This window comes from Ovis canadensis, chromosome 2 (assembly GCF_042477335.2).
Source record: "Ovis canadensis isolate MfBH-ARS-UI-01 breed Bighorn chromosome 2, ARS-UI_OviCan_v2, whole genome shotgun sequence".
Taxonomy (NCBI): Eukaryota; Metazoa; Chordata; class Mammalia; order Artiodactyla; family Bovidae; genus Ovis; species Ovis canadensis.
The window spans coordinates 23370072-23387988 of record NC_091246.1 but is presented as its reverse complement, the minus strand read 5'-3'; the positions used below and the strand labels follow the sequence as shown (position 1 = coordinate 23387988).

Here is a 17917-nt window from a genome sequence, read left to right as displayed (position 1 = left end):
AATAAAGCAAAAATAAACAAATGGGATCTAATTAAAATTAAAAGCTTCTGCACAACAAAGGAAAATATAAGCAAGGTGAAAAGACAGCCTTCTGAATGGGAGAAAATAATAGCTAATGAAGCAACTGACAAACAACTAATCTCAAAAATATACAAGCAACTTCTGCAGCTCAACTCCAGAAAAATAAACGACCCTATCAAAAAATGGGCCAAAGAACTAAATAGACATTTCTCCAAAGAAGACACACGGATGGCTAACAAACACATGAAAAGATGCTCAACATCACTCATTATTAGAGAAATGCAAATCAAAACCACAATGAGGTACCACTTCACACCAGTCAGAATGGCTGCGATCCAAAAATCTGCAAGCAATAAATGCTGGAGAGGGTGTGGAGAAAAGGGAACCCTCCTACACTGTTGGTGGGAATGCAAACTAGTACAGCCACTATGGAGAACAGTGTGGAGATTCCTTAAAAAATTGCAAATAGAACTACCTTATGACCCAGCAATCCCACTTCTGGGCATACACACCGAGGAAACCAGAATTGAAAGAGACACATGTACCCCAATGTTCATCGCAGCACTGTTTATAATAGCCAGGACATGGAAACAACCTAGATGTCCATCAGCAGATGAATGGATAAGAAAGCTGTGGTACATATACACAATGGAGTATTACTCAGCGGTTAAAAAGAATTCATTTGAATCAGTTCTGATGAGATGGATGAAACTGGAGCCGATTATACAGAGTGAAGTAAGCCAGAAAGAAAAACACCAATACAGTATACTAACACATATATATGGAATTTAGGAAGATGGCAATGACGACCCTGTATGCAAGACAGGGAAAGAGACACAGATGTGTATAACGGACTTTTGGACTCAGAGGGAGAGGGAGAGGGTGGGATGATTTGGGAGAATGACATTCTAACATGTATACTATCATGTGAATTGAATAGCCAGTCTATGTCTGACGCAGGATGCAGCATGCTTGGGGCTGGTGCATGGGGATGACCCAGAAAGATGTTATGGGGAGGGAGGTGGGAGGGGGGTTCATGTTTGGGAATGCATGTAAGAATTAAAGATTTTAAAATGTAAAAAATAAAAAACTAAAAAAAAAAATAAAATAAAATAAAAAAAAAAAAAGAAAGTGAAAAAAAAAAAATAAAAAAATAAAACCTCTCCAAAGACGGACCAGTTTCAGACCGTATTAGAGAAAAAGCAAAGGTGGTGATTAAAGACACAGTGAACCAAGGCCTTGTCTGGGGTGGGAGGGAGGAGAGTGGTCGTTATGCTTGCACATAACAGTTACATTTCATGGGTGCAACTGTCCTGGTTTAAAGACACATCTCCCCTCATAGGCGGCAAATCATTCTGAAAGTGGACACTGTTTAAATTACTCTGAATCGGGCTCCTGGCTGACACCGCAAAACTCTAGCACCACGTTTAACAAAAGCACCGAGGAGGCAGTTCAACATTCATGAACCCTATGACAATGTGAGAATACAAGCAAAGCTTTATCCATCAAGATTGCCTTTACAGTCTACTTCTCAGTCACAATAAAACGGAAAATACGGAACAGCCACTAACCCTTCAGCAGTGATTTTATAACAATTTTTACATATGCTGGGAGATGCCAGTGTTCTGATAAAACATAAAAACGGAAATCTTCCCAACTGACGTTACATAAGTGAAACTAAACTTAGGATCTCAAAGATTATAAAATCAAAGCAAAACATGGCAATGCCTGAAATGACGGTGCCACTGCCTGTGTAAGGCTCTGCCACTCAATGAAATCCCAGCACCAAAAGGGACTTGTCCTTCCTGCATCAGGCTCAGGTCTGCATCACTGGAAACTCACAGGCATCTTCAGTATGTGGGGCAGGATCCTCCCTAATTAGATGAGGAAAAGAAGGTACAAAGGCTAAGTAATCTGCCTAAGTTCACACCAGTAGAAAGTGAGTGACTAGAACTCAGATTTGGTTCTTCTTTTAATGCTTTTTAGTACACTAAATTTATCCATCTCTATTATATAAAACCATAATTAGTATTAATTTTTAAATAAGTAGACTGTAAAATATAATGCCCTCCCAATAAGATTTCTTTTCTATTGTAAGCTTAACAATAAGAAAATCCAACATGGTGCTACAGATTGAACTGCATTCCCTCAAAATTTACCTGGCACCTCAAAGTGTGACTGTATTTGGAGACAGGGCCTTTACATAGGCCATGAAATTTTCCAGACAAGAATACAAGAGTGGGTTGCCACTGCCTTCTCGGGAACTTTCTGACCCAGGGATCAAACCTGGGTCTCCTGCATTACAGGCAGATTCTTTACAGTCTGAGCCACCAGGGAAACCCTTTAAATAAGCAGTTAAGGTTAAATGAGGTGGTTAACAGTGGACCCTAATCCAATGTGATTGATGTTTTTACAACAGACCAGGACATGGACACAGGGAACACCATGTGAAGATGGAGGGAGAGAACACGTCTGCAAGCCAAAAGTTAAGGCCTCGGGAGAAACCAGCCTGCTGGCATCTCAACCATGGACTTTCAGCTTCCAGAACTGAGAGAACAAATGTCTCCTGTTTATCAAGCCCCCAGGTCTGTGGTGTTTGTTACGGCAGCCTGACCTGATGCATATAATATGCAGAGCAGTAGCAGAAAAAATTCCTCCACTGGTCTACCGCATGTAATTTGAGCAGAGCATGGCCCTTTTCAAAAAACTGCAATTATCAAATTTTTAAAAAGGGCCAGTGACAACAGCTTTTTTTTTTTTTTCTTTTTACAAATGCTTGTGAATTAAAGAGACATCCAGTAATGGGTGTTAAGATTCCTGTGCTCTGTGTGATCTCCCCCTTACAAACTGATCAGAAGCAGTTGATTGTGGTTGTAGGACCATACAGACCATGGACTCCATCCCTTGAGACGTGTTTTCACTGCTCTCCTCTGCTGGACTGTCTGAAAACAACCACTCCTTTGTCCTTCTAGTGTGACAGATCAGATTTGGAATAAAGAGAAATTCAGTGGTTACAACTACTTAGCCATGGTACTACAGGACGTGAAGCAGTACTTTGCTCAAAACAGGTCCCCCATAAATCAGACACACAGAGAGTCCACCCCAAAGTCTAACTCTTGTGAGAAAAGCCAGGGTCACCAGGGACTACTCTCCTTGTTTTTCTAGTGGGAGAGTGCACAGGGCACAAGTGGTCACGTCCAGATTTCTTATAGATCCTTTAGGAGACAAATTCAAGGCAAAAGCTTTAAAGCTACTTTCACAATCAATATCTGAAGACAATTTAGAATGCTGAATTTCAATCTTCAGTTGTTAACTCTTTATGTTAATGTCAAGAGTTTTAAACGGTCTTCCTTCTCTACTTTTCACATCATGATCTATCTGCTCTGATTCCAACATGAAGACACAGAATTCAAAAGCTCTATGTAATATGCCAATCCTATAAGGGATTTCCAGGTAGTTCACATGGTACTTCAAGCTCTTATGTTTTCCCAGAGGATGAATTTTCAAGGCATAAGCTACAAGTAATGGAGGAGGATGGAGATAAAAACAGAAGCAAGAACGTGCCTGACAGTACACATGGCAGCCCACTCACCTACTGTTAACAGCCAACATAAGAAAGAAATGCACGCAAAGGCCCAAACTTCCGGGTTGCTATCACTAGAGCTGACTAGTGTCAACAGACCACCTGGTCCAGTGCCCTTCACATGAAAATTAAGCAGAAAGAATGCAATGTTATTTTAAGCAAAATAATGTGCCAAGGCAGTACCCCAAAACCATCTGCCACTGAGTTACCAAAACCTGAGTTTTATGGACAATGTAAGGACAGAGACTATCTAAGAATATCTGGAGAAACAGTTAACAGACTCACTTCATCTTCTGAAATTCAGCAGCCTAAGAACTTGAGAACTACATATAAATCCAGCAACCTAAGGACTATATATATCTATCTATCTATGAATGAGAAACTAATTACTCTAATTAGATAGGAGTCCAGGTTTAATAGGGCTATTAATTTAATGTTTGAAGTGTCTTGAAAATATAAAATAGTACCTATATTCTCGTGTTGAAAATTGTTAAAATACTTCCCGTATACTCTCTCTCTAAATAATAGATATTTTTGTATCTTTTATTAGCTGTCATTTTGGGTTATAATTCTCACTATAAAGAGGCATAGCTTTCTACATAGCTTTCTGAAGAGACATAGCTTTCTAGTGACTTAATCACTCCACTGAAGTAATTCCGATGCAAGAATGAAGCAGCCTGCAGTCTTGACACAGTGTTGGGGGTCTGAGTTTCCTTTGCTTCTGTAATCCTGGACAAGGGGCCCCACCCTCATCTCTTTTAGATAAGCACAACACGAAAAAACATCATGCCTTCTTCACAGGATTAAGAATGAAATGAAGGGCATTCCCTGGCAGTTGAGCAATTCAGATTCAGTGCTTCCACTTCAGGGGGCATAGCTTCAGTCTCTGGTTGGGGAACTAAGATCCCACATGCTGCGTGGCATGGTAAAACACACACACACACACACACACACACACACACAAGCCAACAGCAAAACAAAACACACAACCAAAACAAAAAGCACTAAATGAACTGGGTGGAAAGTGCTTGGTAAGGTACTTATTAAGCACTTTTGCTAGTGCTTTATTAGTGTCAAATGCTTTTATCATCACAGAGCTGACAGCACCGAATGAAGAAACAGTGGAAAGCGCGCCCACCCCTGCAATTCTCCTCCAGTGGCGACTGCTTTAGACTCAGTTCTTCAGTTTACAAGTAGCAGCCAGCAACCGCCCACCTTCAGACTACGCCTGCCTTGTTATTTTGGGGAAAAAATATTTCCGGAGCTGCACCTTCAGTTACTGCAATGCGTGATTTACCTCCAGGAAGAAGACTCTAAGATCTCACTCAGGGGGAACACCTATGCTTCCAGGTCCATCTCCTTCCCGTATCTGTCTGTGGCTCCTCCCACCAGAGCCCGAGCGGTGACCCTGCATCCCCCTGGCCATGGCCTTGGCAGTGGCCACTGTGGCTGCCACGTCAGCCACTCTGCCAGCAGGAAAGGTGACCTGTCCCACCCCAGCTTTAACCACAGATCCTTGGGCCCAAGAGGGTAACATTAAAAAAAAAAAAATCTAATTAAGTGTAGGAATACCATAAATTCTACTTTTTCCTCTGATAAAATTATCCAGGAAGATAAAACAGGGTACATACAGTTTCAGTACTTATATGCCTTGGTGCTTAAAATGAAGATTTTTCACTACAGAATCTAATTGTTACTTAAGTATTAATAAAAACAATATGCAATTACAGCAAGAAAAGATATGAAACTATAAAACACATTATTTAATCCTATTTAAAACAATTCTTTTAAGTTTAAAATTTTATGACAAACTGAAATTTCTTATTAATTGTTAATCATGAAGTTTAATACTTTGGACTATATAATATATTGGGGCTACTGATTACTGCCCCTTTTCTTCTTAGGTAGTATTAATTATCATTCAAATAAAAATTCTACTTCTTTTTGTTCCTATATGTATACCTGACATTTACATTGGTGAAAAGAGGGAAAAAGGTTAAAGTCTTCAAGTAAAACTTCAAAAACTCTTTTCACAGAAGCAGTTTTAACACATCACAGTCTGCTCATAAGCACAAAATTTGCAGTCAAAAGTTGCACATAAAGGGTTTATTTTAAATGTTTTAAGGATAGGATAGAGTTACATCATAATTATAAAAATTACTTACAGAATTAACAGCTTTATATTGTTTATACTTCTAAATGCAGAGAACAGGGAACTGTCTACACATTGTATAAAATAAAATTAAAATTAAAAATGAATTCAAGCTTGAAAGATGAGGTCATTTACCTAATTTTAAAATGCGAACACGAAGACCTCTGAACTATACACATTCGTTCAACTGCACTAATGATGGAAAATACAAAAAGCGCAGCATTTCCAAGGAACCACAGACATTTCAACCATAATTGTTTTCTGTTATAATAATTATTCCTGTTTTGTCTTTGGAGAACTTTCTTTTTTTAAGACAATCAGCTTGATAATGTTTTCAGGCACTACAATTTGTGACAATCAAAACAGTCTTCTAATGGGTCCACGGCGTTCAGAGATTCAAGCCCAATGCACTTCGGGGTTTGGCACGTAAAACAATAATAGAAATGAAATCTGGTTTAGAAGCAACTGTGATTGTTTTAAGAATGCACAGTCCCTTCAAATGCTGCAAGACATACACAACAGGAAAATCACCTTCTGTTGGCACTACATTTGCTTCACCAGTGCATTTATATCCTACAACCACTAAAACAGCACAGTTAAGCAAATATACAGAAACTGAAAACAAATAAAAACAAAGATAGAAAACAAAAAACCTAAATATATTTAACATGCAATTTTAGTTAGTTACATTGAACATTCTACTTAGAATAGAGCATGCAAAAAAGGATGGTCTGCTTTTAAGGTCTTCCTTTGAAGCTTTACGTGGCAGCCAGACATCACACACGCACACACACGACACAATAATACTATAGCAGGTCAATGAGAAAGGCCAATACATTTTATACAGAGATTCATGTCTTGTGTTGTCACAAGTCCCATGATAATTTTGGAAATTAATGTTGTATTCCTAGAACAAGGAACCAACATTCCGATACCAGGAAAATGCAAGCAATGCATGCAGATCTGAAACATGAGCCTAAACGAAGCCTGAAATACTCAGCTGGGAAGCAGAGTTAGTCACGGCATCAGGAAGTGTGGTTTAAGCCACCAAAAGAAAAAGAATGAAAAAAAAAGGGAAAATAACAACATAAAACCCCTTCCCCTTCCTTCAACCCTAAAGGCAATAAATGGAACAATGATTAAAATAATAATAACAAATCACATGTCACATTTATCTAGAGAGTGGCAGATCATGTGGTATATTAAAAGTTCCTAAAGGTACTTGCAGAAAAACCACAATGCAAGTCATTGAGTAATGCAAGAATTGTTTCAACTGATCCAACCCTCAAGATACCACCAAAGGACTTTGTTTTTCAGCCTATTGTCACTGTGTCCTGTTCATGCGTGCACAATGGACAACTCACTCTCTTGGCCATTCGTGTCCTCTTGGACTCAGGGAGCTGGGCTCAGCCTTGAGACTCACATGCAGGAGCTCTTACAAGAGCCACCAGCAGAACAGATGATAGATCTGTAGTGTGACACTTGTTTCAACCACAGAAGGAACACCTACGACCTAGGTACTCACTGCATGGAGAAGCTCACCCCTGACCACCCTGGGTGAGGGCACACTGCAGAGAACCAGGGTGCTGGATTTACATGGCACACGAGGTTACCGTACACCAGCACGACACGGCAAAGCCTTCCTGAGCAAAAATGGGCATCATACAAACCACATACAGCATGGCCTTGAAACTAACATCAAGAACAGTTACGAGAGGGGTCACACAGATGTGGTGTTTGATTGCCAGCCTATGTATTTAAGCTTTCCGCACAAATCTTAGGTAAGATTTTCAACCTCTACAAGACTGGTTTCACAAACCATCTTTCTCCCAGCCAGCTTTCAAATTGCCAGGGATCATCCAAAACAAAGTGGTAGGCTGATGTTTTGCTGCTAAACGAACCACTTTTGCAGTTATATTTTAGTTCAAACAGCCTTGCAGGGAAGGTTTCAAAGGCTAAGGGCTGCTATCAGTCACACCCACAAACCAGTGCAGGTGACCAACCCTGATGTGGCACGACCCACCAACTGGAATCAATCCACATTATTAGCACACCATGAGCAAGAACACACAGCACCAAAAGAGGTGTCAGGAATTTAAGCTGTTAATTGTCTAGATATTCTTTGAGGGGGAAAAGCCTTCTGACCATAATCATACACCAGTAATAACAGTAATAATAACAAAGGGATCTGAGAGAACTTGGTAAAAGACAACAATGCCATTCTTACATTTCTAATATAAAAGTACTATGTTCTTCCAGGAACCTACCAAATACACATAAACCACTGATATACTGTTGCCTTTTAAATCCATGTACTAAAACCCAGACTAGTACTAATTTGTACAAATAGTGGACCAAATGCATCATCCAAAATACACCAGTATTACACAATGTGGACCAAGTACCTGGGCTTTGCTTTAAAAAAGTATTTAAGATTAAAAAAAATGTAAACAAAAAATGTACAAAGCTTAGAATTAAAGGCAGCCTTTTACGTAGATTCCTAATTGTTTTGTAAATTCTAATGTGGGTCATTAAACACCCACAAGTGATTCATGTTTGAATTTACAGTTTAAAAACTCTGGATTGAAATGGCGCTCTGAACTTCTGACTTTCAACACAAGCTGAATGTCCCCATGTTCTTCCTGTGCCTAGATTTAATTTTTAAATACACAGCAGTGATATAAAGTCAAGAACTCCTGTTAAACTGGAGAAAATTATTTAACTCCTACCTCAATCCACAAAGAACTGCCAATGAAGTGTGTGTGTGTGTGTGTGTGTGTACACAGATCTGTGTGTGTGTGTATATATATATTATATATGTATACACACAGATATAGATAGGTAGAGATATACATACATATATATCTTAAAAAAAAAAAGGCAGTAACAAAAATGCAACCAAACTATGCTTGCATTGTGGCAGCAGAATAAGTGTTAAGAGTGAAGGGGAAAGTGGATAAGATCTATTACGGTTTTAAATGACTATGATACTAGCTTAATTTTTACCAGACTTGCCTGTAACTCCCTTCCAAACAGACAGACTTCTTTTAAGAGGAAGGAGTTCCTTACACAAAATGCTTTGTGTTCACATAAATCTGTACGATTCAGAACAAAACCAGTTCTGCTGGCAGAGATTGTGGGTTCGCAGGGACATTTAAGCTTTCATTAAACTGGAAAGCAATCAAGTCTTTATGTCTACAAATTATACATTTAATAGTTCCACAAATTTGGTAAAGTTTGTGATGACATCTAGGATGTTTTCACCAAATCGTAGACATAAATATGGAAATCATCATCAAACTTGATGAAATAGACAGATGGTTTGGCTTCTACTTGATGAATGACCATGCCAGTCCTTTTAGAGCCATCTTCTTTGGCATATTCCACTTGTTTGCCCACCAGGCTGTCCACAACTTCTCCCGGTTCCCTTTCTGCTGGAGGTGAATCATCTATATTTAAAGGGGGGAGAAAAAAAAAAGAATTTAGAGTCAGTTTTTAGATACACACCAACTCACATATTTTAATAATTTTTAAAAATGTTTTTAATATCCTGCATTCATCTTGATTTTCTAGACCAAGAGTCAGCAAACTTTTTCTTCAATGGCCAAACAATAAATATTGCAGGCTTGAAGTCATGTGGTCTCTGTACCGACTACTCAGCTGTACCTCTCTGTGATGACACATCTGTGACGACACAGATGACACACAGATGAATGGTGTGACTGTGTGCCAATAAAACTTTATTTACAAAAATCTAGATATGTAAACAATTTCAAAAATCATACCAGAAATTCCTTTGGCTCATATTTAATTATAGCTATAATTACCTAATGAAGTAATAAGGACTAAAAGAAGGAAAAGGGCAAGAAAAAACTAAATACAGTTCACCCTTAAACAACAAGAGTTTGAACTGTATGGGTCTACTTATACCGGGATTTCTTCCCAACAGTAAACAGATCTGCAGTTGGTTGAATTCATGGATACAGAGGAATCACAGAAATGAAGGGCTGCCCATAAGTTATATGCAAATTTTCAACTGCTCAGAGGGATCAGTTCCCCCCCGCAACCCCCAAGTTGTTCACTTGTCAGCTATAATAATATCTTTCTTTTAAAAAAAAAAATTTTATTGACATGTGAGTGAGTGAAGTCGCTCAGTCGTGTCCGACTCTTTGCGACCCTATGGACTTGAGCCCACCAGGCTCCTCAGCCCATGGGATTCTCCAGGCAAGAATACTGGAGTAGGTTGCCATTTCCTTCTCCAGGGGATCTTCCTGACCCAGGGATCAAACCCAGGTCTCCCACATTGCAGGCAGACACTTTAACCTCTGAGCCATGAGGCTGATTTACAATTGTTATGTTTTATAACTTCTTAAAAATTAGTCTGCACTGGTGATTTCCCTGGTGGTCCAGTGGTTGAGAATCCACCTTCCAATGCAGGGGATGCGGGTTTGATCTCTGGTCGGGTAACAAAGATCCCACAAGTCACAGGCCAACTAAAGCCCATGGGTGCTGCAACTAGAGACCACAGGCTCTGGAGCTTGCATACTACAACCAGAGAGAAGCCTGCACATTTCACAAGGAAGATCTCACACACCACAACTGAGACCTGATGCAGCCAAAAATACATAATAAATCTAATTCCTTTCAGTGGAATTCTTGCTTTACTTTGAAATGATTTTAAAGCAGACAATGCCTACTGGGATTGCTGAGAATGTAGTACACACTTAAAATGCCTAAGAATCCCTGCCTTATCTTGGGACTCCTTAAAGCTTTTTTGCCTCAACTTCATTTCATTACACATGGTCCTCCTAACCCAGTTTCAAAATAAAAGAGATTTCTCATGCTATAAAAACAGGTGCTAGGTGAGTGCAACTGAATCTGAGAGGATGAACGGGGCACCTGAACAGTTTTAAAAAGTCCCTAAGAAAATCTTGAGTGTTGGAAAACATTGCTCACCCTATGACCTAACAAGAACTCTGTAAATTCTAGGAAAACACATGAAAATGAGAGCAAATTATCACTATCAACAACAAAGAAACAATGTACAAAGGGGAAAGGGGGCTGGCAAGGGGATGGCGCTAGGCAGTTGCATTTTTATTTTAAGAAACCCCTTACTGGTCCTGAGTAACTTTGTTGCTCCTTTCCTATGGAGCAACAGAGAGCCTGCAAGTAGGAGGACCAGGTATCCTGGTTGTCCATGCTTATGCCAGCCATCCTGACACACTAGTAGCAGTGCGCCTTTTAATTTCCACATGTGTCTTGGTCTGGACCATATCTTGTATTTACATTAACAGCAGTTTGCTCTTTGATTACAATAAATTCTCTCACTGAATGATATAATCCAGAACCTGCAATTCTGATCTCACATAATACAAATAATCCACATGAGCATGTTATCAGTTCTGGAGGAGTAAAGAGGAAATCCAAGCTGAACGCTTCTTCAATAGCGCTCTTGTGTCAAGTAGCAGCATCGTACCACACCACACTTTCATGGCACCTCATATGGATGAAGAAATCCCATATACATGAGTGCCATACGTTTTATAGTAACCATGAATGAAGCAAGAGACTCAAACAAAGGCCGCCATGGAGCTCTTTGTACCAGAACATCATCAGAGATTGTAACAGCAAATAAACTTGCATACCACTCAAAAGAAAGGAGTGAGAGGATAAAGACATGGTCAGTACAGGCAATGGGTAATGTGCAAATGACCCCATACTTTCTATTATCAAGTCAACAGCACCTGCTTTAGGCCTTTCTCTACAAAAACGTTAAAAATTTCATATAGGTTGGAGAAAAGCTTTTAAGGAATGCTCTCATCACTAAATTTTTGCCTATATAAACACTTTCCATTATACACTTACAACAAATATACACAAACTAGGGGAAACAAACAACAACAAAAAAAACCTCTAAGAAGGCAGAAGTCAGGGCCAGATGACCATGAGTGGGTTCACTGAGCAGCATGTTCAAAGGGAGAGCTTAAAAAAAAAAAAAACCACACACACAAAAACAAGGAGAGGATATCACACTGTTAATATATCCATTGTCTATCAGCCACATTTGTCTAAGGCCAAGACTTCATGTGTTTAAGGAAAAGCTATTGAGTAGTTAAAAAAAAAAAAGGCTTACCTAAAAGTGAAATTAAGAAAATAATTCTAATCACAACAGCATCAAAAAGAATGAAATACTTAGGAATACATTTAAAAAGTGCAAAGCTTAGAAAACTACAAAACATTATTCACAGAAAAATAAAATCTCAATGAATGAAGAAACACCCCATGCTCACGGGTCAATAGCTTGACATTGTTAACGATGGCAATACTCTCATGCCAAACTGACCGAGAGATTCAACATAATATCTTAACACAATCTCAGCTGACTTCTTTGCAGAAACCGACAAGCTGATTCTAAAATTTATATGAAATTGTAAAGAACAGCCAAAACAATTCTGAAAGAAAAGAAGGAAGATTCACACTTCTTGATTTTAAAACTTAAAGAATGAAGTTGGACCTAACATCACATCATAAACAAAAATTAACTCAAAATGTATCAAAGATCCAAGTAAGAGTTAAAGCCCAACATATTCAAGGCTTCTAGAAGACATGAGGTAAATCTTTATAACCTTAGACTTAGCAAGGGATTATTAGATATGACTAAAAAAGCATGGGCAACAGAAGGAAAAACAGACAACTTGGATGTCATAAAATTAAAAACTTTTGTACTTCAAAGAAGGCTATCAAGAAAGTAAAAAGACAACTCTGAGAAGGAGAGAAAAGTATCTGCAAGTCATGCATCTAACAAGAAAATTGTACCTAGACTACTGCCTCTAACTCAGTAACAAAAAGACAGCAGAACTGAGACTGCAGGCCAAGACCATGAATAGATTTCTCCAAACAAGACACACCAAAGGCCAGTAACACAAGAAAAGATACTTGACAACTTTAGTCATCAAAAATATGAAAACCAAAATCACAATGAGGTATCATTTTACTACCACCAGGATGGCTAGATTCAAAAAGGCAAGTTCAGAGACGAACGAATAAACAAAATATAGTATATTTACTCAATGGAGTTGTATTTGGGCGTTAAAAGAAATGAAGTATGGACACACACGACAACATGGATGAGCCTTGAAAACACTAAGCTGAGTTAAAGAAGCCAGTTAAAGGATCCCAAATTATATATTCTATTCATATAAAAACCCAAAGTTCAGAACAGGGAAAGGAAAATATTCTTGACAAGAGGGTGAATAATTTTACAACCTAACTAAAACAATCACTTATCCCTAATAATTAAATATTTCAAATGTATCCCCATAAGAATTAATCAAAGACCTTGTTTTGAAATTCAAATTCCTTTTGAAGTATCAAAAGTAAAAGCTGTCGATTTATACTTACTAGAATCGGGCATAATACGAAGGTCGCCTTCTTTATAATCATCTAAGAGCTGGTACATGTATAAGACAGGATCTTTCTCATAGGTGATGTAAAACCATGTGTTCATGATAGGGGCGCGTGCTAAGACCATTCCCCTCCACTCGTCTTTAGAGCCATCCTCTGTCTCAAACATGTGCTCCACTGCTTTGCCAATCATTGTGTCAGCTAGGTGCGCATCACTGATTCGAGATGTTGCTAGGGATGAAAAAAGCAAACGATGATTTATAAAATATGCACTGTGAAGACTGAACTTACTCAAAGAAATGATTCTGAAATACACTATCAGGCTTCAGAATCACGTGGAGGGCTGTATGAAGGACAACCACCAAATTCACATTGCTGACCCAGCCCAGGATGGATTCCATGGAATTACTATCCCCCAAAGTCATGTTACTGAGAGAATCTGTTTTTCTTTGAATTCATCTGCTCTTGGCACTGTACTTAATTAAAAATTTTAGCTGTTTATTCAAGGTATAAAGTATTTTGGTTACAATAATTTTTTTAAATTATTAATTATAAACTTACAGAAAAGTTCCCAAATTAGTATTGTCCCTATGTAACTTTCACTCACCTTCCCCTTACATTTACATTTTAAAAATGGTCATTTATTAAAATCAAGATATTAACCTTCAAGGCATAGGTTTTTACTCTTGCCCCTACAATCTATTTTTTACAGTAATCAGAGTGGTATTTGTGGCAGTTACACCAGATTATGTTGATCATTTGATTAAAATACTCCAGCATTTTCCTTTCATAATCTGAATAACAAACTGTTTCTCCAGAGCCAAAGCCCCTCAGCCATCATTCCCTGCTGGTCCTCTGCTCTCCTGTTCTGTCACCTCCCTCCTACTGCCTACACCTCAGCAGCATGGGCATCTTTTTCTGGGATGCCCTTGGGCTGACCATGGCCCCCACATCCTCAGGGCCTGGCTCTTCCTGAGCAGGTGTGCTCCCTGAGGCTCTCTAGCACCATGTAATGAAAAGTGCCCCACCGCTCGGTCACCTGAGTTTTATTTCTTAAGGACATTCACCACTATCTATAATCATCTTGTTTTACATGTTTGTTTATTTGTTTTTAGACTGCACAGTGATGACAGCAGAGGCCTTTCCCATCTTATTTTCAATACTGTGATCATATGGGTTCAACACTGCTGTGTGAATTAATTATTTCAGAGGAAAAGCAGGTTGTTCTAGATTGTCATTAGGAACACAGGTGAAAAATGACAAGCTTCTTTTCTTTTTTAATACTGAGATAATTATGGAGGAATCTATTGATGTTAAGATTTTTCCATTCTTCATATTTCAGATAATTCTTTAAGGAAAAAAAGGCACTCCTATCTCATTCATGAGAGCTTCTATTTTTGTTTAAAGATACTGCTATTCAATTTTATCAGAAAGACACTCTAAATACAAATGGTAGTTTTGTTTACATGTGCAATAATTCCCAAAAACAACAGATTCTCTGCTGCACAACACTAAAGCAAAATCTCACCAGTTTCTCCAAACCAGAAGGTATCAAACTTTCTGATCTCAGGACTCCTAAAATTTTTAAGTATTTGTTTATATGGATGATAAATATCAGTATCAACTATTTTAAAAATTATAAATGATGTATCTAAAGATATTTTAAGATACCCACAGAAATACACTTTTAAGGAAAAGTAACTATTTTCTAACAAAATTTTTATATATATCTAGCTTTAGAAACAGGCAGACTCATATCTGTTTCAAACTCATCAGATATCAAACTCATATCTGTTTCAATATTCAATCTTTTTTGCATGTACTTTTAGTTGACATTTAAAATCACGAAGATATGCTGTTGAAAAAGAGTATTTTATTCGTCTTTTCAAATAATTCTAGATATTCTTCTCTGATAACACATCAAAACTCAGCAAGTCTTGATTTTCCTTAAAGGCTAATTGCACTGTAGAATCTGAAATCATTATCAATAACCTTCTGTCAAACTATTAAATTAAAATTCGTCTGCAGAATACATAAAGAATTCCTATAACTCTGCAACAAACAAAACAAACTGAAATAATCCAATCAAAAAATGTGGGCAAAGGAACAGGTATTTCTGCAAAGATGACATATGAATGGTCAAAAAGCAAAACCAACAGAAAATAACAAATACTGGGGAAGATGAGAAATTGAAATCCTTATGCACTGTTGGTGGGACTGTAAAATGTTAATGGACACTATGGAAAAACAGTACGTATACAGGCACCTCAAAACAAAATTGCTGTATGATTCCACTTCAGGGTAAATGCCCAAAAGAACTGAAAGCAGTGCTTGAAGACATATTTGTACACCCATGTCATAGCAGCACTATTCACAATAGCCCTGGAAGAAGGAACCCACCAAGAGTCCAATCAAGGATGAATGGGGAAAAAATGTGGCATACACATACAATGGTATATCACTCAGCCTTTGCCTGGAGAATCCCAGGGATGGCGGAGCCTGGTGGGCTGCCGCCTGTGGGGTCGCAGAGTTGGACACGACTGAAGCGACTTAGCAGCAGCAGCAGAAAGGAAGGAAATCCTGTCACATGCTACAACATGAATGAACCTTGAGGACGCTATGCTAAGGGCAAGAATCTAGTCACAGAAAAGCAATACAACATAACTCTACTTATGATGTACCTAAAGTTATCATATTCACAGGAACAGGATGGTAGGTACAGAGGCTGGTGGGAGGGGGAAAATGAGTTGTTTAATGAGGAAAGAATTGCAAAATAAAAAAATGTGGAAATCTATTCCATAACAATGTGAATATACTTAACATCTCTGAACTGTACACTTGAAAGCAGTTATGGCAGTAAATTTAATGTTTTGGGGTGGGGGGGGCAGGGAAGGAAAAAAAATTTAATGTTTTACCATAACAACAAAAAAAACCTGTTGGTCTTTGAACGGATCTTTCACCAATACATGATTTGGTAACATCATGCACTGTTCGTATCAAAAATACATTCACTGAGCTATGCAGATCTTTGGAAACCTCAGTATATAACTGTGAAAGGATGAGAGTGATAAAGGCAAATTATACCTTAAGATTATTATGAATTTTGATCTCATAAGGCACATGAATATGCTTCAGGGAACATCAACAGTCCTAGACCACACTTTGGGAATCAGTACTCTGTGATGTCACTTTCTCTCACCTTTAGCTTAAGGTTATGGAAAACAAAACTAACTTAAATGTACTGCCTAAAGCAAATTAGGAAAAACCATTTTATTTCTACATGGAATATAAATGAAGTCCAAATAACTTTTCAGAATAAAGTATCACAGGGAATACTATAATTAACTGATAATTATATTAGGCATATAACATACTGCTGCTTTGCAAACAGGCCTTTGGATTTCCTTTTGAAAATTGAACTAGAAAGAAGAACATTAATAAACCCTTAAATCTCATCACCAGAGACACTCATATATTTCTGGATATCTTGGTTGGTAAAATCACTGTTTTTTTAATAAATCAAGCTAAGTTTTTTTGCTCTATGATCACAAAAGAACTAACATAGGTCATGTGGAAGAATGCAGTAAAATCTCAAATAAGCTAGCAGTCTTGCCCTTGAAGGGGTCAGAAAAAGAATTATGATAATTAATGAGCACAAATAATTGATATAAAAGTGAGGGTACTTTTTAAGCCCTGAAGGGAAGATTCTTCCCTGCTAGTTTCTGATGTGGGAAATGGACTGCTCTCAAGATCAAGAGGAAAGAGGACATGCCTCACAAGGAACAATTTGTTCAGTCACTTAAAAGAGATAAAATTTAAAATGCCAAAGATTTACTATTACACAATTAGTTGCCTGTAGTTAAAAACACAAATTTAAAGACAGACTTCTGTGAAAACAGAACTATATTTATATAGGATGAGTAAAGACAACATCTGCTATCTAAAGCGAAGATTAAAAAGTAACTTGCTGCTCTGCTGAACTTAACCTGATGGGGAAGCATTGTCCCAGGAACACAAGGGTAAAAACAAAGGGACAGGGGACTGGGTAAGCTTCTTCCCTTGACAATCTGATTCCAAAATTCTATCCTCCAGGTACAGAACTGCTGAAGCTATATTTATAAAAATACAGGCTTTTAAAGGACAATTACAAAAACATAAACCAGATTCAGGCAATGGCAGCATCACTGTAAAAATGCAAATACTCTGAAGAAAGGAACATTCATTTGGGAGTATTCTATTGCTCTTAAAAATAAAACCTATTTTACTTTATTCTTAAAAATAAAACCAGTCATTATGCCTAAGGTATGCAAGGCAAAACTGATTCATATGACATTTAAAGTCATTCATAGCTCCTATGACCATCTGTGTATATAAAAAATAAACTGAGGCTGTCATTAAAAAAAAAAAGGAAAAAAGCCATTCATTTCCCACAAACCTTGCAAAACAAACCCTTAAAAATATGATAAAATTCACATGCATTGGTTGTTTAAGTGCAATGATCACTTTTGTAATAATATACAATGAAAGATACACTTCACCTAAAAGATTCTAAAATAAACACATGAAATTTTTCTTAACTACTGTATGATAAAATAAGTATACTGAATATTTGAGCTAATGAGAAATACTCTTACCCATCAGAGTCCAGATAAACTGTGAGCAAAATGTGGGAAATAATCATATTAAAAATTATTAGATTGTCAACTTCTTAGGGAACAATTTTATACATCCTTATATCCCTCACAGTTCCTCTGAAC

At 37.8% G+C, this 17917-nt stretch overlaps 1 protein-coding gene across 8 annotated transcripts in view; it reads right to left on the bottom strand.

Annotated features, from left to right (window-relative positions):
• Window positions 1-5695: 5695 nt before the first annotated feature.
• The window catches only part of SPIN1 (spindlin 1), an 82105-nt gene continuing 69883 nt past the window's right edge, over window positions 5696-17917 (bottom strand). For all 8 annotated transcript variants that reach the window (XM_069575578.1, XM_069575579.1, XM_069575576.1 and 5 more), the window contains 2 exons: window positions 13158-13391; window positions 5696-9205 (listed from right to left, as the gene is read on the bottom strand). In XM_069575578.1, the coding sequence (XP_069431679.1) occupies window positions 9006-9205; window positions 13158-13391 (434 nt within the window). In that variant the 3' untranslated portion in view covers window positions 5696-9005. The remainder of the gene's footprint in view (window positions 9206-13157; window positions 13392-17917) is intronic.